This window comes from Cryptomeria japonica, chromosome 7, assembly GCF_030272615.1.
Source record: "Cryptomeria japonica chromosome 7, Sugi_1.0, whole genome shotgun sequence".
NCBI classification, from domain to species: Eukaryota; Viridiplantae; Streptophyta; class Pinopsida; order Cupressales; family Cupressaceae; genus Cryptomeria; species Cryptomeria japonica.
Window position 1 is genome coordinate 277878912 of NC_081411.1, and position 21599 is coordinate 277900510.

The window sequence follows — 21599 nt, forward strand, 5'->3', positions numbered from 1 at the left end:
GTTATATCAGAATATGCATAAAGAAGATGTAACAGATCAAAACTAAGGATGTGACATCAAGTAAATGTTTCATATTAGGTTAGGGATGATTCACAAATGGGTAAATGTTTAATAACTCACAAATGGGCAAACACATCAATCCTAAATCCAGAAAGGAATAAAAATAAGGCTTGGCAGCCCCCTTCACCAAGGCTTTGTAAAGCTTAATTTTGATGGGGCTTCACATGCCAATCCTGTATCGGTTGGAGCTGGAATTGTCCTTAGACAAGATGACAACTTTCTTCAAGGAGGTTCACTTTATCTTGCACACAAGACAAATAATGAAGCAAAATGGAAGGTGTGGTGGCTGGGATGGAGCTAGCTTTGTCAAGTGGAGTGCAGGATCTAATCGTTGAAGGAGATTTGTTTCTTGTTACCGATGCTCTAAATAAGGGTAGTTGTCCTAACTAGAAGTTTGAAACAAATCTTGAGGTGGCACACTTGATTGATCAAGTTTCAAAGAGGCAATTTATTCTCATTGTAGAAGAATTGCTAATTCTGCAGCATATTATCTAGCCAATTGTGGCATTGATTAAGAACCTATTATTTACATTATACAGTTGTTGCCCTTTTTCTTAGGGTGAACTTGGGAAGATTTTAAAACATCTCCCCCAAAAAGTTTTTCTTTTTAGAGGGACTCATTTAGAGGTCCAAGTTTAGAAATCTGGAAGAGCTTATATGCGAAACATTTGTGAAGTGCTCACAAAGTGCAATAGAGGTTCATGTAATTTTATTGTCATCACGGCTAAGCAGGTGTTTGAGCATGGGATGAGGTGTTTTTCAAGGCAAGTGATGGAGGACTGTCATTGCTCTTTGGCTTCAGTGCCTCTTGGAATTCAAGCACGTGGAAATTGCTCTAGCATTGAGTTTGTGGGCTCTATATTTGTCTACTATAGTTATTCCTCATAAGAAAAGCTCCAACACAGGTAGTGATCCTTGATGGAAGGGTTGTGTGGCAGACCAGAGGTTGAAAAGCATTTTTTATTACAGTAATATGGTTAACACAGTCTGGATCTCACTAGAGAGCCAAAATATAAAGCTTAAATTCAAAAAGATATCATTTTGAAATTAGCTGAGGAGGTACCCAATGCAGGGCAGCAACTTTGGTTGTTGCATTGGTTCCTACCAGAAAATTTTGGCAATAAGGCGATGGTGACAGAGAATGTTGGTGCAAGTGTGAATTATCATGAGGCCAAGAGAAAGGCAACAGAATCCTAATGTGCAATTTTGCACAACAGAGAAAGGAGAGGAGACAATGGACTTGTTAATAGTGCAAGGGGACCTATGCTTGCCCAGAGTGTGTTGTGGGGATGTGGAAAATATTTTGGAGAGCCTTATGGTTACCCATAATAAGAGTCACCTAGAGTTCTCCAACAGCTACACTATTCCAATTTTCTACAGGCACAGCATACACAGAGTAGACCGCAGTAGGGAATTGAACCATCGTGTTAGGTTCCCATCTCTTGATGTGGCTGCACAGGTGCAACAGGAGGTTGGCAAAAGACAAAGTGCTATCCAGGTGGAAGAGGTGGTGAATTGGGGAGGTGAAGGTAACTCTGGCATGAATCTCTGGGTTGTCTGCTGAGAGTCTTGGAGTATGTCTTGGTTTTGGTTTTTTATTTGTTTGCAGCAGTTATGTTCATCAGTTATGCTGGTTTTAAGCTGCACCGTGTTCCCTCTCATACAACTGTTACAGTTGTTTCATTTGTAATACTTGCGTTTTTTACTATATTTCTGCAACAGCGGGGGAACTCCCCCAATCAATTAATCCATAAAAATCACTCACAAATTAAGTATGTCTTGACAAGATTTATGTGCACCTATGTGATAGGGAGGCTCTCACAAAAGAGTAGCAATTTCAGTTTGTAGGTTAGAAAGAGGTGTCATAGTGGGCTCCCTTGCTTGTTTACACCCTTCTCTTCATTCATGAACCAATTCCAACCCCTAAACTCTTTTGGGAAACTCTCTATCAACTTGTTTGCTCAATTACTCAAGATCCAGGCTAGAATTCACTAGAGTAAGTTCAACCATCCAAATAACAAAATCTTTAACCTTCACTTGCAGGGGACTAGGAGGATGATGAGATGGTGTAACAACTCCCATCATGTGGTTTTGTGACTTGTTTCACTCCATTTCTCCATCGCTTTCACAAGTTCCTACTTTCTAGGCCTAGTAGCCCTAAGAGCTCCTATTAGCCCTACCTTCACGGTTTTTGTTCAATTGCTCAGAAAACATCCACAAGACCTCCTAAGAGCTTTGGTGATCCGAATACCCTTTTGGACAATCTTATAGATTCAAGAGGTTAGGCTGTCTGATACGTCCGTACAGGTACGGACCCCAAAATGGCTCTTTTTGAGGGTTTAAGGGTTAAGAGCCTTCTCCAATAGGGTTTGTTGATTCCCCCACTCGGTCACACCTCCATGCTTCTACTGAGGCTCTGTTAGGCTTCCTTCTTCCATGCCAAACACTTGGCACAACCATATTTGATCATCCCTGCAAGCAAAAGTGCACACAACAATCAAGTTCCCTAGCTGGGCTATGACAGAGCTCGCCTAGGACTTGATAGCAAATTGTTTCAAAACAATCTCCAAGGCACCAAAATGGATATACACACTGTACACAAGCTCCATAACTTGAATCCCAGGGGCCATTGAGAAAACACAATGGGATTTCAAGTTGGAGCCATTGCTAGGGTATTAATCCCTTGCTCCGACCGAGAGCAGTGCAGTTCAAAACAATTTACAAACAAAGCACTAAACCTACACTATGAAGAGATACAAACACTTTCAAAGCACCACAACAATGAAACCTAAACCACCATGAAAGAACAGTAACAGGATCAATCCATCTAGTATGGACTGCTATAGCCAAAATTACAAGTTTTTATGTAAAAATCTGAAAATTGCCTTCAAGTGTTATTCAAAATTTGCCCTTGGATCTTCCAACCTGTTTACAATGATTTCAAAAGCATTATATATGCCTCCTTGCTCATAACCAACCACCCATCGGTTTCTTAACCACCGACTTGATCAATTTTTGAAAAGTTGCTCCAAAAGTTGCAAAAAGTTGTCAAGCAACAATGACAACTTTTGCTCCACTTTGCATTTTTGAAACTTATGCATCTTTACTCACTCTAAACTCCCTAGGATGGTTCCCTAACATCAAACTAACATGTCCAAAAGCCTTATGAGGCCATACAAAGAGTTCTACACTAATTTGCAAAGTGATGCCATTTTTGGCTTACAAAGGCAATTTGGCCAAAACTAAGCAAATAAGCTAAAACAAGAGACAACAAAACTACAAATAACCTTAAACCTATTAGAATATTTAATTATATTTTAGTCACCTATATTTAGTTCTTTGTTTAATGGTCATTTAGCTTTTTAGTTAATTAGCTTTTAAGCTTTATTTAGCATTTAGCTTTTTCTTTTTAATTAATTAGCTTTTAAGCTTTATTTAGCATTTAGCTTTTTCTTTTTAGTTAATTAGCTTTTAAGCTTTATTTAGCTTTTAGCTCTTTAATCTTTTACTTTAACATTATGTTCTAATTATAGAACATCATCTTGTAACCTCTATATATACGTGTGTATATCGTTCAATGTAATCATCTGATTATTGAATCGTTCATTCAATTTATTTTTCATGGTATCAAAGTATTGAAATTAAAAATTTCGAAAATTTTTGTTATTAAAATTTTTTGAAGTTTTTATTGAAGAGATTTTTTTAGAAAAACAGATTTTTTTCTCTTCTTGGGCAGTTTATTTTGCAGGTTGAAAATTTTCCTAAGGTTTCTGCAATTTTCAACTAGGGTTTTGACGCTTCAGTTCAAGTCAAAATTTTATTTTGGTTGTAGATTCTTGATGGGTTTTTCGAGTGCTCAACTGGGTCGTCGTCAGATTTTTTGTAGGTGCATCATTTTCCGTGCCTCGATTTTTGAGCCGTTGGATCTGCATTTTGTTTTCAGATTCTTGGTGGGTTTTTCGAGAGCTTTTCTAGATTGGTCTCAAATTTTTCTGGGTGCCTCGTTTTCCATGCCTCGATTTTTGTGCCAGCAAATTTGCCTTAGAATTAAAAACAGTTCACAATTTCTGCTATTTTTGTGGACGTTGGGATTTTCGTTGTTTTTTTGGCACAATTTATGCTGTTTTAAGTGTGCAGAAAATTTTAATTTTGGGGTTTCTTCCAAACCTCGAAATTCGTGCCTTGGAATTCCTACCAGAATTCTCCTATAGGGTTTCAGTTTTTTCAACAGCTGTTTATATTCTGATTTTTTTTTAAAATCAGATTCTTCTATCTCTTGCTTTCACTTAGTTGACCTCGATCAACCTTGATTTCCGTGATGGCATCATTAACCAACATCATGTTGGAACACAGTCAGAAGTTCAACGGCCGCAACTACAACACCTACAAACAACGTATGCTTACCATCTTTGAGTATCGTTGCCTTGATAAGCTTGTTTTGGGCAAGGAATCTCGTCCTACAACAGCAGGTGATGATCAAGACAAACATGATGTGAAGAATCGAGAGGTTGTCATGCTTATCAAACTCTCCGTCACAGATGATCAACTCCCACAGGTGCCTTCAAGTAAAACAGCAAAAGAGATCTGGGATCTTTTGAAGGATCTTCATGTAACGTTCGACAAGAGCCGAGCTTTCTTTCTAAAGAATATGTTGTTTTCTATCGTGATGGATGAGAAGTCATCTATCTAGGCACATCTTACGAAGATCAAGGACATTCGTGATCAGTTAGAAGCTATAGGCCGAACCATGGTGGAAGAGGATATGGTAGTGATCACGTTGAAAAGCCTTCCCAGATCCTACGAGCATTTCATTGATACGCTCAATATCTCCTCTACTAGTGTTGATTTGAAGTTTCCTGATCTTTGCAAAAAGCTGCTACAACAGGATCGATGGAAGCAGCAGTTTGGAAGCAGCGCTAGTTCATCCACGAAACAGGCTTTCACAGCCTCAGCTTCGCATAAGTACAAGGGTAAAGCTTTCTCCTTCCAACAAAAAGGACAAGGTCAAGGTCAACCTCAGCAGTCCTCCAAAAAGAAGAGCTTACAGTGTTCCTACTGTCATATGTATGGCCATTTGGTGACAGATTGCCGGAAATTGATAGCATCCCAGCAATCCAAACAAGGAGGGTCCAAGCAGAAAGCCAATTCTGCCATGCATCCCGATCCGAAGGAATCTGCCTTCTATGCGTTCATGGCCCAAACCTCATTTGATGGTGTTCAATCATCAGCCTGGTACATTGACTCTGGAGCCTCTCGACATTTCACACATCGTCAAGATTGGTTTACAGAGTACATGCCTTTCACTGATTCAGTGATCTTTGGTAGAGTTGAAGAGTATACTGTTGTCGGCAAGGGCAACGTTTAGATTTCATCTGGTGGGAGGGATTTAATATTCCTCGATGTATACTTTGTACCTAGTATGAAGCTCAATCTACTGTCAGTCAGTCAAATTATGCAGCATTCACCACAGCTGGATGTCGTCTTCGAGTTGCACAAGTGCAGCATTGTTGACAAGGAGACTCGCACTACAGTTGCAGTTGGTATTGAGGATCATGGTCTTTATAGACTTGTTGATTCTACTCGTTCTCAAGAGCTCGCCATGGCAGCTAGGAGTACTTCCATCAGCACTCTTTGGCATCAGAGATATGGGCATCTCAATGTTCACTATCTCTCTCAGTTGGTTTGAGAGGATCTAGTCATAGGATTACCTGAGATTCAAACTCAGAATCATGGAGTTTGCGGAGCGTCTCAAGCTGGAAAGCAGCATAGGACTCCGCTTTCAGATGAAGACACTAGGAGAGCACCCAAGGTCTTGCAACTCGTTCATGCTGACATTTGTGGTTCCATGAACACTCCATCAGTCACTGGATGCAAGTATTTTCTATTATTTGTTGATGATTTCAACAAACGCATGTGGGTTTATTTTCTTAAGCAGAAATCAGAGGTGTTCACCATGTTTCAAACGTTTAAGGCCTTAGTGGAAAAAGAGTCTAGCTATCAGATAGTCACTCTTCGGTCCGACAATGGAGGGGAATTTTGTTCTACAGAGTTCACCAACTTTTGTGCATCACATGGCATTAAGCATCAGCTTACCACACCTTACACCCCACAGCAAAACGGTGTTGTTGAGCGCAGGAACCGTACAGTCACTGAGATGGCTCGGTCTATGTTGGAGCATAGAAATGTTCCAAAACACTTTTGGGCGGAAGCGGTCTTCACTGCAGTCTACCTTTTGAACCGGTCTCCCACAAAGGTCGTTAAGAAGATGACTCCAGAGGAAGCTTGGTCTGGCAAGAAGCCCAAAATCAGTCATTTGAAAGTTTTTGGCTCTACAGCTTATGTTTGGATTCCAGATGCCACGCGCACCAAACTGGATCCAAAGAGTCAGAAATTGATGTTCATCGGCTACAGTGACAACCACAAGGCATATTGGTTGGTTGATATAGACACTAATCACCTCATATTCAGTCGAGATGTAGTATTTGATGAAGAAAGAGGGCCTTTTCAGCCTTCCTCTCCTAATTTGAGCACTGTGGATCACCCTCCAAAGGCTGTAAGTATGGGTGTTCGTCTTCCCTTAGCTCCACTTGATGGGAGGGATTTAGTTGACTCTGAAGTTGTGGGGTCTCCCAAGCATGACATTGTACCCCCTGACTTTCCTCAAGATCTTCTCGATCCACATCCAGAGGAGCTTACTCTTGATATTCCAGGCACTCTTCATCCTGCAGCAGATGTTGGTACTTCTACTCTCCGGCCTAAGTGGTGGGCCCAGACCATTGGTGATCTTCATGATGATGAGCTCATTGAGGGTAGATTCGTTAGAGGTAAGAGCCAATAACACACAGTTAATTTTGCTCTTATGGCCAACATTCACAGTATTTATGAGCCTCAAACATATACAAAGGCTAAAGGTATACCTGAATGGGAAAAGGCTATGGCAACGGAGCAACATAGTCTTCTGAAAAACAACACTTGGGTATTGTCTGATCTTCCTGTAGGAAAGAAGCCCATCGGCTGCAAATGGGTATTTAAAGTCAAGTATAAAGCTGATGGAAGTCTTGATAAGTACAAGGCTCGGTTGGTGGCAAAAGGGTTTTCACAGAAGGAGGGCATCGACTATGAAGAGTCATTTGCTCCCACAACCAAGATGAGTACCATTAGGCTTGTCCTCGCTCTCTCAGCTCAATTTGGATGGAAAGTCCATCAAATGGACGTCAAGAGTGCCTTTCTCAATGGTGATTTGCAGGAAGAAGTCTACATGACGTAGCCTCCAGGTTTCAAGGTTGCCGGTAAGGAACACCAGGCATGTAGACTAGTCAAAGCACTCTATGGCCCCAAACAGGCTCCTCGTGCATGGTACATCAAAATTGATAAGTACTTGATTGACCAAGGCTTTCAGAGGAGTCCTTCAGATCCCAAATTGTATGTCAAACATACTAGTGATGATATTCTATTTCTAGTAGTCTATGTTGATGATCTCATCATTATTGGCAATGCAGCACATCTGATCATGCAGGTCAAACAGAATGTGTCAGCATTTTGATATGACAGATTTGGGACTTCTCCATTATTGTCTCGGTGTAGAGGTTTGGCAGACTAATAGCCACATATTCATTTCTCAGTCAAAGTATGCCAAGAGCCTACTGGATAAGTTTCGAATGCAAGATTGTAAACTTGCATCTACACCTATGGAGATAGGGCTCAAATTATCAGCCAAATCAGATTCACCTGTAGTGGATGAGTCTTCATTCAAGCAACTAGTGGGCAGCCTCACCTATCTCACCGCCAGTAGACCTAACATCAGTTATGCTGTGAGCTATATTTCTCGCTTCATGTCAGCCCCAAAAGTTGAACATTGGGTTGCAGCGAAGCGTGTGCTTAGATATGTGAAGGGCACTCCTGATTTTGGCATTCTGTACAACAGAAGCAAAGATCCTAGGCTGGTTGGTTTTACAGACTCAAATTGGGCAGGTTGTGTTGATGACAGAAAGTCAACTTCTGGGTATGTTTTCAGCTTGGGTACAGGTGCAGTCACATGGACCAGAATGAAGCAACAAGCAATAGCTCTTTCCTCGACCGAAGCAGAGTATCAGGGAACTGTTAAGGCAGCATGTAAGGCAATTTGGCTACGTAGAATGCTTGCAGACATGCAAATGTCTCAACCAGGACCTACTCCCTTGTTTTGTGATAATCAAGGGGTTCTAAAATTAGCCAAAAATCCAATCTTCTATGAGCAGACAAAGCATGTGGAGCTTCATTGTCATTTCATCCGCCAGCATGTTGAAGATGGATCAGTGATACTGCAGTACATTCCTACATAAGATCAGACTGCAGATATCCTCACCAAGTCCTTGAGCCCGGCAAAGTTTCTCAAATTTAGAGGGCAGCTTGGTGTAATAGATAGCATGACCATTAAGGGAGGGTATTAGAATATTTAATTATATTTTAGTCACCTATATTTAGTTCTTTGTTTAATGGTCATTTAGCTTTTTAGTTAATTAGCTTTTAAGCTTTATTTAGCATTTAGCTTTTTCTTTTTAATTAATTAGCTTTTAAGCTTTATTTATTATTTAGCATTTAGCTTTTTCTTTTTAGTTAATTAGCTTTTAAGCTTAATTTAGCTTTTAGCTCTTTAATCTTTTACTTTAACGTTATGTTCTAATTATAGAACATCGTCTTGTAACCTCTATATATACGTGTGTATATCGTTCAATGTAATCATCCGATTATTGAATCTTTCATTCAATTTATTTTCCAAAACCACACACTTGGACTTTTCAATAGTCCTTTATTCACTCATTGACCCCAAACATGATCAATCACTCCAAAATTTTGAAAAATGCATCAATAAAACTAGGTGCTCCTGCACCACTATGCTATACTACTAGTAACAGACATCATTCCATAGAAAAAAAATCCCCCCTTAGAAATTAATCAATTTTCTAGGAACTAAATTATTTCTAAATACGATGAGCTTTTTCCTTGAAACTTATGGAACTAAAAAATTTCGGGCAATTCAACTTACAATTGAGTCTGCTCAACAAAAAATATGATTAGAACAACAGAAAAGCCACTAGACAATGATCAACGATGTGAAAAAACATATCCTGCTTCTTACCTGCAGTTACATCCACACTTGTAACCTTTGCCTCATGTCCCGACAATGTCTTGATGGCCTTGAAGTCTCGTGCGGACCACACCTGAAATATAAGGCACATACACTAAAACTGAAAGGAACAAAAATAAAAAACAACAAGCAACTAACATGTTTCCTTTTGACAAACTGCTAAAAAGAAACAATGTGATGGCAATAATGAAATGTTACAAAAGATGAACACTTTATCCTTCAGAAAGATACACGGGGAATTCCACATGTCAAATAGAAAAAATGCTAAAAGAAAAATACACAAATGGACCAGTAGATAATAAATACCAAGTATACATTACAGTACCTTGATCTAACCTCTAGCAAAAAAAAAAATGATTCCATGGGTTCTATACAAAGGCCCTTCATCACAATAGTCATTGATTTTGCATACAAGATTTCCACATAAAGATATCGATAGATCAACTTCACATATGCTACAAGGGCCAGTCATAACTAAATTCTTACAATTTATTAAATTAATAGGTGCTATAGCAGTATTTATTTCAATTATTCCTTGTTAGAATAATAATTCTATGTACTGTTAATGGTCAAATTAGTATTAGGCAATTAGTTTAATTAATGGCTACAATGTTTTGTCATTTCTATATATTGTAATATTCTCTCAATTAATAAATAGAAAAGATTTTTACCAGTTCATTTTCCTGAACATGCTATCAGAGCATAGGTAAAGAAATTTTTCGGAAATCCTGTCCAGTATAATATATTCGAAATTTTTCAAAAACCCGTCCAAGGTTTTTTTTGTGCATGGCTCTCGTGTTTGTTTTTTTGTGGGTCTACCTTGGGAGTATTTTCTCCTACCTACGTCCGTTTTCTCTTTGCATTCATGGAAGGGTTTGGCAGGAATTTTTTTCTGTCAAAATCGAATTTGTATTTTCTCGGCCAGCGACCTGTATTTCGCGATTTTTCGCGCTTAATCACGGGTGTGATCTCTGTTCTGTCCGCGGCCTGTGATTCTAATGTTGGTGCACGAATCTTTTACCTTCCAACGCAATTTTTTTGCGACTTTTTTTCTGGGTTTCAGCTCATAAAAAAAACTGCGCGAAATCGCGATTTTTTTGGTGTTTGTCTACCACCCCCGACGGAAATTTTTTGTTGCGGCTTTTTAGTTTTCGACTCGCGATTTCATCTTTTTTTCACGCGAATTCAGTTTTTTCGACGACTAGGGTTTTTAGGGCGGTGGCTTTGCATTTCGCAGTGGTGGCGGCTCTGTATTTCGTGCCTAGGGTTTGCCGCTTTTCAGAGTGCTTTGTGTCTGCAAATCGCAATTTTTTTTTGCCACCTAGGGTTTCATTTTTTGGGTCTACAAAAAAAATTTCATGGGTTCTGCATTTTTGGCTAGGGTTTCACCCTTCATTTCAAGTCGAAATTTTTTTTCAATTGTAGAATCATTATGGGTTTTTCGAGAGCTCTTTTGGGTCTTTGTCGGATTTTTCTGGGTCAACTGGAAATTTTACCTCAAAAACTGTGCTAGGGTTTCAATTTCTGCCTTAGAATCCGACTTACAAAATTTTTTTGAAAAAAAAACCCTCTATTTTCATCTGTTGGTTTTCGTGCCTTCACCAGTTCAACCTCGGGGTACATGATGGCATCTCTGACGAATATAATGCTCGAAAGCAGCCAGAAGTTCAACGGCCGCAACTACAACACTTAGAAGCAACGTATGCTGACCCTTTTTTAACACTGATGTCTTGATGCAGTTGTTTTAGGCACGTCTCAACGTCCAACCACTGTCGGCAAAGATCAGGACAAATGGGATGAGCACAACCGTGAAGCTGTCATGCTCATTAAACTCTCTATCACCGATGAGAACCTACCTCAAGTATCGTCCAGCAAAACAGCGAAGGAGATATGGGACCATTTGAAGAGTATCCATGAAACCTCTGACAAGAGCAGAGCATTCTTTCTGAAGAACATGCTTTTTTCGATTATGATGGACGAAAAGACACCTCTGCGGGATCACTTGACCAAGATCAAGGACATCCATGACCAACTTAGGCGATTGGTCGCACAATTGAGGAAGAGGACATGGTCATCATCACCCTAAAAAGTTTGCCCAAATCTTATGAGCATTTCATCGAAACACTCAATATCACTTCCACTAACGTCGATTTGAAGTTTTTCGATCTTTGTAACATGCTTTTACAGGAAGATCGATGGCTCCAGCAGTTTGGAAGTAGTATCAATTCCACCTCCACCGAGCAAGCATTCTCTGCCAAATCTTCTAGGAACAAAGGGAAGGCTCCATCTTCTTAGTCGAAAAGCTCTGGCTCTTCTCAGGACAGCAAGAAGAAGAAGAACGTTCAGTGCAATTATTGTCATGAGTTTGGTCACATGAAGGCCGAGTGTCGAATTCAATTGGCTTCTGAACAAAAGAAGCAGGGAGGGTCTCAACAGAAAGCAAATGTCGTCAAACACTCTGAGCAAAAAGAATCTGCTTTCTATGCTTCTATGGCCAAGAGAACACCAGATCCAGTACACTCTTTTGCCTAGTATATTGATTCAGGGGCTTCGCGGCATTTTACTCATCGTCGGGATTGGTTCACGAAATTTGAACCATTCTCAGATTCAGTCATCTTCGGAGGAGAAGAGTACACAATTGTTGGTAAGGGCAGTGTCCAAATTCACTCAAGAGGTAGAAATTTAATTTTTCTTCATGTCTACTATGTTCCAGGCATGGAACATAATCTCTTCTTTGTCAGTCAGATCATGAGGCATTCTCCTCAATTAGATGTTGTCTTCAATTCGTCCATCTGCAACATTGTTGATAGGGAGACTCATACTACAATCGCTATGGGACTTGAGGATCATGGTTTGTATAGACTTGTTGATTCCGGTGATTCTCAGGAGCACACTCTGGTTGCTAGGAGTACATCCATCAGAACACTTTGGCATCAGCGTTATGGGCACTTAAACGTGCACTATCTCTCCTCAATTATATCAGGAGGGTTTGGTTGCTGGACTACCTGAGATCCAACTTCAAAATCATGGACTTTGTGTAGCTTGTCAAGCTGGGAAGCAGCATCGGACACCATTCTCGAATGGTGATTCTTGGCGAGCCTCCAAGGTCCTTCAATTGGTTCACACTAATGTATGTGGACCAATGAACATTCCATCTATCACTAGTTGCAGGTACTTCTTGTTATTTGTTGACGATTTCAGTCGTAAAATGTGGGTGTATTTTCTGAAAAATAAATCAAATGTGTTCAGTACATTTCAACAGTTTAAGGCCTTAGTTGAAAAAGAATCTAGTTCTCAGATTGTCACTCTAAGGTCAAATAATGGGGGGGAGTTTTGTTCCAATGACTTCTCTACATTTTGTACTACACATGGCATTAAACGCCAACTCACCACACCATACACCCCTCGGCAGAATGGTGTCGTTGAACGTAGAAATCGCACCATGACTGAAATGGCTCGTTCTGTGATAGACCATAGAAATGTTCCTAAGAAATATTGGGTCGAAGCAGTTTACACTGCAGTCTATCTCCTGAATCAGTCACCTACACATGTCGTTAAGAAGATGACTCCTAAAGAAGCCTAGTCAGGACGCAATCCTAAAGTGGGCCATTTGAAAGTCTTCAGTTCTACTGCTCATGTATGGATTCTAGATGCCAAACATGCTAAGATGGATTCAAAGAGCCAAACACTTATGTTTACTGGTTACAGCGACAACCACAAGGCCTACAGGTTGATTGATGTGGAGACAGATCATCTCATTTTCAGTCGTAATGTTGTGGTTGATGAGACTACTAGTCCATTTCTGCCTTCTCCTACTCCTAGTCCTACGACTCCATGTGTGAAGACTTCTAATGTTGGTGTTCGTCTTCCTCTTGGTTCCCATGATGGGAGGGCTTCCAAGCATTCTAACTCTAAAGATGAGGAATCTACAGATCCAGCACCACCTGATTTTTCACAGGATTTGCATCCAGATGACTTTGTTCTAGAAACTCTAGGGGATGTTGTTCCTCCAATGCCAGATGTTGGTACTTCTACCCTCAGGCCTAAATGGTGGGCCACGACAATAGGAGATCTTTGTGCTGATGAGCTTCTTGAGGAAAGATCAGTTCGCCGCAAAAGAAAGTAGCAAAATACAATATCCATGAGCCCCAGACATATTTTGAGGCTAAAGGCATTCCTGAGTGGGAAAAGGCTATGGAGACAAAATACGATAGTATTCTGAAGAATAACACTTGGGTTCTTTCTGATTTGCCTCCTGGGAAGAAACCTATCAGTTGTAAATGGGTTTACAAAGTCAAGTATCATGCAAATGGTACTTTGGATAAGTACAAGGCCAGATTGGTTGCTCGGGGTTTTACACAGCGAGAGGGCATTGACTATGAGGCGACTTTTGCTCCTACTACCAAGATGAGCACTATTCGTCTTCTTCTCGCCATTGCAGCTCAGTTTGGATGGAAACTTCACCAGATGGATGTTAAGAGTGCATTCCTCAACGGTGAGTTGCAAGAAGAAGTTTATATGACTTAACCTCCTGGCTTCAAAGTTCCTGGTAAGGAACATCAGGTTTGCAGATTGGTAAAAGGCCTCTATGGCCTAAAGCAAGCCCCTCAGGCTTGGTACTTTAAGATTGATCAATATTTGGTTGAACATGGTTTCCAACGCAGTCCCTCTGACACTAATTTATATGTCAAACTCTCTGGTGATGATATCCTTTTTCTTGTTGTCTACGTGGATGACTTGATCCTTACGGGCAATTCAGCACATTTGATCACAGGCATCAAACAAGACTTGTGGCAAGCTTTTGATATGACAGATTTGGGGCTTCTCCATTATTGCTTAGGTGTCAAAGTGTGACAGACTGATGACAGTATCTTTATTTCACAGTCCAAGTATGTTCGTAGTTTGCTTGACAAGTTTCGAATGCAGGATTGTAAACCTACTTCAACACCTATGGAGAAAGGGCTTAAGTTATCAGCCAAGTCTGATTCACATACAGTAGATGAGACCGGATTCAAGCAACTAGTAGGCAGCCTCATCTACCTCACTACCACTAGACCTGACATCTGTTTTATTGTCAGCTACATCTCTCACTTCATGACAACCCCAAAAGTTGATCATTGGATTGCAGCGAAGCGAGTGCTGCAATATGTGAAAGGCACTTCAGACTATGGCATTCTGTATGGCAGGTGCAACGATCCAAAGCTGATTGGTTATACTAACTCAGATTGGGCAGGATCAGTGAATGATAGAAAATCCACTTCTGGGTACGTATTCAGTTTAGGTATTGGTGTCGTCACTTGGAGCAGCAAGAAGCAACAAGTCGTGGCTCTTTCCTCGACTGAAGCTGAATATCGGGGAACAATCAAGGCCACATGTGAGACAGTTTGGCTCTGGAGGATGCTTTCTGACATGCATATGCCGCAAGTAGGTCCTTCTCCCTTGTATACCGATAATCAAGGGGTGCTCAAACTGGCCAAAAATTCAGTCTTCCATGAACGTACCAAGCATGTTGAGTTTCATTGTCATTACATCCGCAAGCTGGTAGAAGACGAATCAGTTCCGTTGCAGTATGTTCCGACTGCGGATATTCTCAGCAAGTCTCTGAGCCCGGATAAGTTTGTAAAATTCAGGGGGCAACTTGGTGTTCAAACACTTGGTGACCATTAAGGGGGGGTGTTAGAATAATAATTCTATGTACTGTTAATGGTCAAATTAGTGTGTTAGGCATCTTAAATGTCTATAGTAGCAGTTAGTTAGTTTAATTAAATGCTACAGTGTTTTGTCATTTCTATATATTGTAATATTCTCTCGGTTAATAAATAGAAAATATTTTTACCAGTTCATTTTCCTGAACATTCCTTGGACAAAAATTTCTGTAGTGAATAACTATTTCACCCCAAAATAAAACAAAAGCAAGAGAATTGATGGCAATGTCCAAAAAACCATCAGAAGATTGACTACATGGATTAAAATGCCTGACCAAAAACCAGGACCAAATCTTACAAGATACTAACAATACATTTCTATGAACTTATAAGAAAACTAGTTTTATACTTGTATATGGTAACTACAATATTGTTGATACCTGGTTTTCATTCTTTGCTTGTTTCACATTTATATATCTATGTATTAAAATTCAAATAATATATAAGAAAGGAAAAGCTTCTATGTTGTCACACACCTGAAGAGGAGAAAAGGAAATTCACTAAAATCAGAACAAGGAATGGAAAATGAGAGATCAACTTATCAATGCCCCATAGCTCATCAAGTTCACAGTTCTCCATACTGTAGATTAGAAATTCAATAGTTAAATAAGAAACGTCAAACAGTTAAAATAATTTATATTATTGATATAAGTAGGATGCATTACTCATAAAGGATACATTCTCTACTCTATTTCTCAGGATCAGGATATTTGCAAACCTTGTTACCTTTTGTTTTTGTCTGATTTTTGTATTAAACAAGGCTTTAGCAGATAAAATTAATAAAAGTCTTTGAGGCTAGTTAAACAAAAACAAATTGCAATTACCAGTGTCTCTTACAATTGTGATATTTAATTCACTCTTGCCATCTATGATAAACTGCACTGGAAAAACATTCTAGATTTGGTCAGCTCTTTATGCTCACTTATAATGTCAGACAAATGAACCAAAAGAGAATTTTGCTGCCTTATGTCTTGCATTATTACAGCAGTTTGGTGCAATGTCCCAATTTTTACACAATACTATTCTGTGAGTGTTGGCTGGTGTTAGAGGTTTTCCAAGTATCCAAGTGAGCGAGGAGAATTCCAACGTTCTTGGAGAGCTCAATTTTGGATTTTCTTGGCATCCGTTGATGGTTTAAAGTTCAGTTGGCTAGGATTGCGGCAACGCTCTTTGTAGTGTTTTGGGCCTTCTAGGTTGCTCTCCACAATTCTTGAAGGGCACTGCTACTTTTAGTAAGTGTCCATTTTGGCACCGGCATCATTCTTCAGCATCGATTCCTTCTTGACGTGTTCAGTGTCAGTTTTTGGTGCCTTGGCAGTGCTTTCCGCAAAGTGGTTTGGATTATTTAAAATATTTACTTTAGTGTATTGATTTAATAAAGTGAAGTGGTCCGCCCAAGTTGATGCCTAGGGGAAATGGAGACTTGGACATGTTAATGTTAAATTGCAAAAAAACGCCTTTGACAGAAAAATGGTTTATTTTGAATTTTTAATTCCTCTTTTTCCCTCCAACTGTAGCAATGTTCCCCCCATTTTTGGGGGACTTTTTGCAATAAGAGTCGACAATAATAACTTGCATTAATGAAACTCACTGCTGATACAAAGATTGAGATAAGTGGATAACATTTATTCACTATTGTTCATAAACTATTTGACAACAACATCCCCAAAAGACACCAATACATAAAATAAGTATTACATTTGAATCCCATGTGAAAATACCTCATCATTTGATGATTGGACTGAGCATAGCATGGCTGGAAACCTGTATCAAAAAGTTGCGAGGCTGACATATCTCTGTTGCAGGTCTGAAACAGCATAAGAATACCTCTGGAACTCCTACAAAACATGCTATTAATGCCTCTTAAAGCCTCCAAACATATCAATAACAACCCAGCACACAATGAAACCAACAAAAACGCAGTTAATGGGCTGATGCAGCCCACATAATGCCTCTATTTCTCTGCACCAAGCAATATAACTCTGTCCAACAAGGTTACAAGTCTGTAACTGAATATTTCAGGTCATCTCTGACTGAAATTTGAGTATACAGCACCCAAACTCGCTTCCCATTAGCCAAATAATGAACAACCTCAAATCACCCTCATATTCTTATGCAAACTGAATTTTATGATCACACAGGTCTGAAATGAATCAAGGACACAATGTATCAGTGAGGGCAGCAAGCGATAACGCCCCAACAAGTCTCCAAGTTCACAAACAATACACACTCGGATGATCTCAAACTGAACTAGCAGCTCATACATCAGCTCCAACACATACTTGATTATTACCACCTAGATTATTACCATGTCCTCTTTTGAAATCCTTGATTATTACCACGGAATCCCTGATTGTTTCCTTGATAACTTTGATTGTTTCATTGGAAGTTCTAGCTATTTCCTTGATAGCCTTGGTAGTTACTTTGGTGTGCTTGGTAATTTCTTTGCATACTTTGATGTTGATTGTTCTGATTTCTTAAATGTGTCACTTCAGTGGACAATTTCTTTACTTGTTCAATCAGCTCCTTCATCTCCTCTTTCTCTTCATGTGTCCTTGTAGATGTTGTTGCATTTTGTAGGTAAACTGGATGTATTTGGGAAGCTTGTGAAATTGGAACTCCTGGGTAAAGCACCAACTGATTAGATGGCTGTGTGGTTGGATACATCGATTGAGGAACTAGATTCATGACTGGTATATGGTGAATCAAAGCTTGACTGATGCCATGAATCTGATTTGCTTCTGCGGGTGATCCCATATGGACCAAGGGTCCAGCTACATTCTGACCCAACCCTTTACTTACTTCCATGGGCTTTCCATAAGCTGCTGACAGATCGGCAGGAGCAAGATGGGAGTGCCTCACGAGCATGGAGGTAAGGTGATCCAATGCTGAGTAGTAAACTTCTCTAGCGGACTCATCACTAACAATATAAGGATGTTGCAACCCTGTGTTAGCCCTATGAAATCAGTTGTTGAAGGAACTAATGGGCTCATGTTCTTATCTCCTGACGTCCACAAACTGTCTATACAATTCTGAAGGCGTAATTGGGATACCAAACTTTCCCATAAAGGCTGCTTTCAACTTTTCCCATGAGTCGATAGAGGATGCAGGCAAATGAATTAACCAATAGAACACTTCTTCCCCAAAGAATAAGGGAAAAGCCTACATGCTACATCAACATATTCAATCCGTCTATTACGCAATGCATCCTCAAAGATCCTAATATGCTCCTCGGCTGTTTGATTTGGATCATTCACTTGGAATTTGGAACAAAACTTATCTGGATTCTTTGGGAAGTCATGATAAGCCTGAAAGATAATCGGAGATGGATTGGTAACCAACCATATTGCACTATTTGGGGAAGGTGGAGGAGGGAGTGGAAAATTGTGAGCCATTGCTAAACTGATTGGTTGAGAAGCCACTTGGCTTGAACATTGTTGATTTCCTGCTTGGGTAGTTCCTTGGACTTGGGCAATTCCTTGGACTTGAGCTTGAGATGGTGGAGTCTGGAATAAACCGAAAATATCTTCTACACCTCGTATCTCTTGACTAGATGAAGCTTCTCTCTTTCCACGCCTAGGCTTAGGAGTGAATTTTAGTTCTCGGTGTTCTTTTTCTCTTAGAGTAGATCTTAGAATTCTTTGGAACCTCTCTGGTGAAAATGAATTGATACGATCTAATGTTGCTCACTTTCTATTGAGGACGTGCAGGATGTGGCTGATTCCTTTGGATGATGACTCGAGGAAACGGCTCAACTGCTCTTTGGAGAAAAACTTGAGGTCGCTGTGCTACTTCTTCTTCTTCTTCCAAAACAGATTGTACTCGCATATATTCAGCCGCACTTCTTCTACTATTCCACACAAGAGTGTTCAACTGTGAATTGATATCTTCTTGTTCGATTTGCCACCCTAGATTTGGTTGAAGTACTGGAAATATGTTCTCATGCAGAAAAACCATTTTGACTCATGATGAGGGATTGTAGCTGTTAATGTCCTTGGATTGATGATTCTCCTTGAGAATGCTTCTCCTTGAAGGGCCCTCCTTCTAGCACCAATTTTGTTGATGTGTTTTTATGCACTTCATACACAGAATAAAATACAAAGGTATCTTATCCTCTCTTAAACAAAATCTCCTCAAATGTTGAACTAGGTGATCACTTGAGGTGAGTCCAAGGTTCCAAATGTCAGTTCTTGACATGTGGATAAGCTCAAAGGTTGATATGATTGTTGGTAATCCAAGGGGACTTACATAGTTGTTCTTAGGAGATGAATCTTTCAAACGCAAGGAATGCTCTATGAGTCTAATTTATGCTTTCGAATGATATGCAATGAGGCTCTTTACTTATTACTACTAATGAATGCTTGATAGAAAAGTGCAAAAGGATTAAGGGTTGAGGAATGCTAAACTAAACCTAGGAATGCAAGATGTAGTGAATGACTTGGTGAAACTCTACTAGGCTTTGCTTTGACATGCAAAGAACAACTCCACAAAGCTAGTGCAATCTTCTAAGGTAAGCTAATGATGTTCAAATCACCACCAACAACATGGACACCATCAATGTGATGCATATCAATGGGTGAGTAGCAATCGAAGTTAAGCTTGTGTAAAGAGTTCAGTTGACCATGCAAAGTATTTGGCAATCAGCAAAATACTAGTAGTATGAACATATGAATTTCACCATTAATCATCAACAATGATCTTTTATTCATCTAAAATACTTGAAGCAAATCTATTCTATCTTTTTTTTTTTAATTTTCTGATTTGAAAGGATGAAGAAACATGCAAATACTCCAAACACATTAAGTCAGCAACACTTCAATGATTTTATTAACTCCGGCAGCATCAAAGCAACAATTCTTCAAAACCTCTCTTATGCTAATGAAGTACAAATGAAACGAGTTGAGCTTATATAGAGCTCTCAATACAAATGAATGGTAAAGATCAATCTAAAATCAAGGGCCAAGATTAGGACACCTAAACCCTAATTAGGGTTTGTTACAACAAAATACCTAATTATTGCATATCATCAAATATTAGCCAATGAGAAAGTAACAACTTTCTGGCCCAAACTATGAGGATGAATCCTCCAATGAGAAAATTCAATGCCACACCGGATCATAACAAGCTTTCATCTAGAAGTTTGTTCCCCTTCTAGAAGTTTGTTCCCCTTATCTCTTTCTCTACAAGCAAATTCAATGAATCTGGACATGATGCAAGCATGATCTTCAATTGATTCTCCATGTAATCCAACTCAGCTAAGGATGAGATGAAAATCTTCTCCCACTCAGCCCTCAAGTCGCTAATGTTGCTCACAAGTGTCATGAATGACTGAATGTCTTCCAGCTGCTTCTCCGAAAGTGATCCAGCTGGCCCAAAGAAGATATACCTTACTCTTTCAGTCAATATGTCAACAGCTATGTCTACCTCTTCTTTCATCTCTTTCCCAAGTATTGTTTCAGCTGCTGCTACGATCTTGTCATTTATCACCTTGGTCATCTCTTCAACTCAAGTGCAGCCACTGTTGATACCTTCATACATATCCCTTCTCATTCTAAGTCTGCAATACCATCTATAGAAGTCACATGATTGTCCATCCTTCACCACTCCAGCAGTCACCAAGGTTTGTTTGGGGATATCCATCAATACTTGCAGCCTCAGAATAGTAATCTCCTTAGTGTAAGCGAAGACATCATAGGAAGCAGTGAGCACCTAAGAACTGTCAAGGATAGTCGAAACTCCCTCAAATATGTGTGCTAACTCTCCCACAAACTCATTTGCCTTGGTGAAGGAATTATCAATCCAACTCTTCACTATGTAAGAGGTAGTTCTCATCTCTTCCAAATCCTCAACTGAATCTGGTGGAAGCAATGATGGAGGAATGCATGAAGGGTCAGCTTGCCTTATCGGATTCCTGAGTTGCTGAAGATAATTCCTTAAGGCATTCAATTCCTTTTCCAGCTTCTTTTTATCTTTTGGAACCATCTTTAATCTATCCCGGACTATTTTCACCAAATCATTAAACTCTTCCATCTCCTATTCAACGATATCAGGACCCATTCAATTGTTGTCAAGTCATAGTCATCGACAGTGATCTGATCTTTTGCCTTGTCCACTCTAGGGGTAGTTATCTGCATAAATCAAGACCCTATATTATCTCTTGTGATCTTAAAGAGCATAGTAGCTTTCTTCTTCTCAACTGTCTTACCAATCCTCTCCAAGAAGCTATCCAAATCATGTGTTGCCTCTTCTTCTGCTACTATCACTTCCTTAGTCATTCTTTCCTTATGAAAGGGCGGGATAGTGAATCGCTCCCTCTCTACTTGTAATTCCTTGAATTGTTGATCTACCCAGGGTGGAGAAGTAGTTTCCTCATTATCATCTTCATCCATTATCTCCACATATTCATTCTTTGTGGCCATGTTGTTTGTAGCTTGTTCTTGCATTGCTAGAGGATCCTGTACTTGAGGCTGCTTTCCCTTATCTGTCCTCTCACCTCGATTGTCCTGTATTGTAGATTCCAAGGACTCATTCATGCCTTGATTCATGCTTCTCTTGAGTGATTGACCTTCATTGGTGGATACTTGATTCATTGTGACCTACTGTATGGATGAGGTGCTAGTAGAAGGATGATTTGAATTTGTCTTGTGCTTCTTTTGTCTTGATCATTCTTTGTGGCTTCCTTTCCTCTTGGAACACTTAGGTTGGGA

At 39.7% G+C, this 21599-nt stretch overlaps 1 protein-coding gene across 4 annotated transcripts in view; it reads right to left on the bottom strand.

Annotated features, from left to right (window-relative positions):
• Positions 1 to 21599, bottom strand: part of LOC131027070 (U4/U6 small nuclear ribonucleoprotein PRP4-like protein) — an 88758-nt gene that overhangs the window by 24082 nt on the left and 43077 nt on the right. For 3 of the 4 annotated variants that reach the window (XM_057957040.2, XM_057957038.2, XM_057957039.2), the window contains exon 5: positions 9179 to 9260. The exons of the other annotated variant lie outside the window; for it this stretch is intronic. In XM_057957040.2, coding sequence (XP_057813023.2) covers positions 9179 to 9260 — 82 coding nt within the window. The remainder of the gene's footprint in view (positions 1 to 9178; positions 9261 to 21599) is intronic. 4 annotated transcript variants of the gene reach the window in all.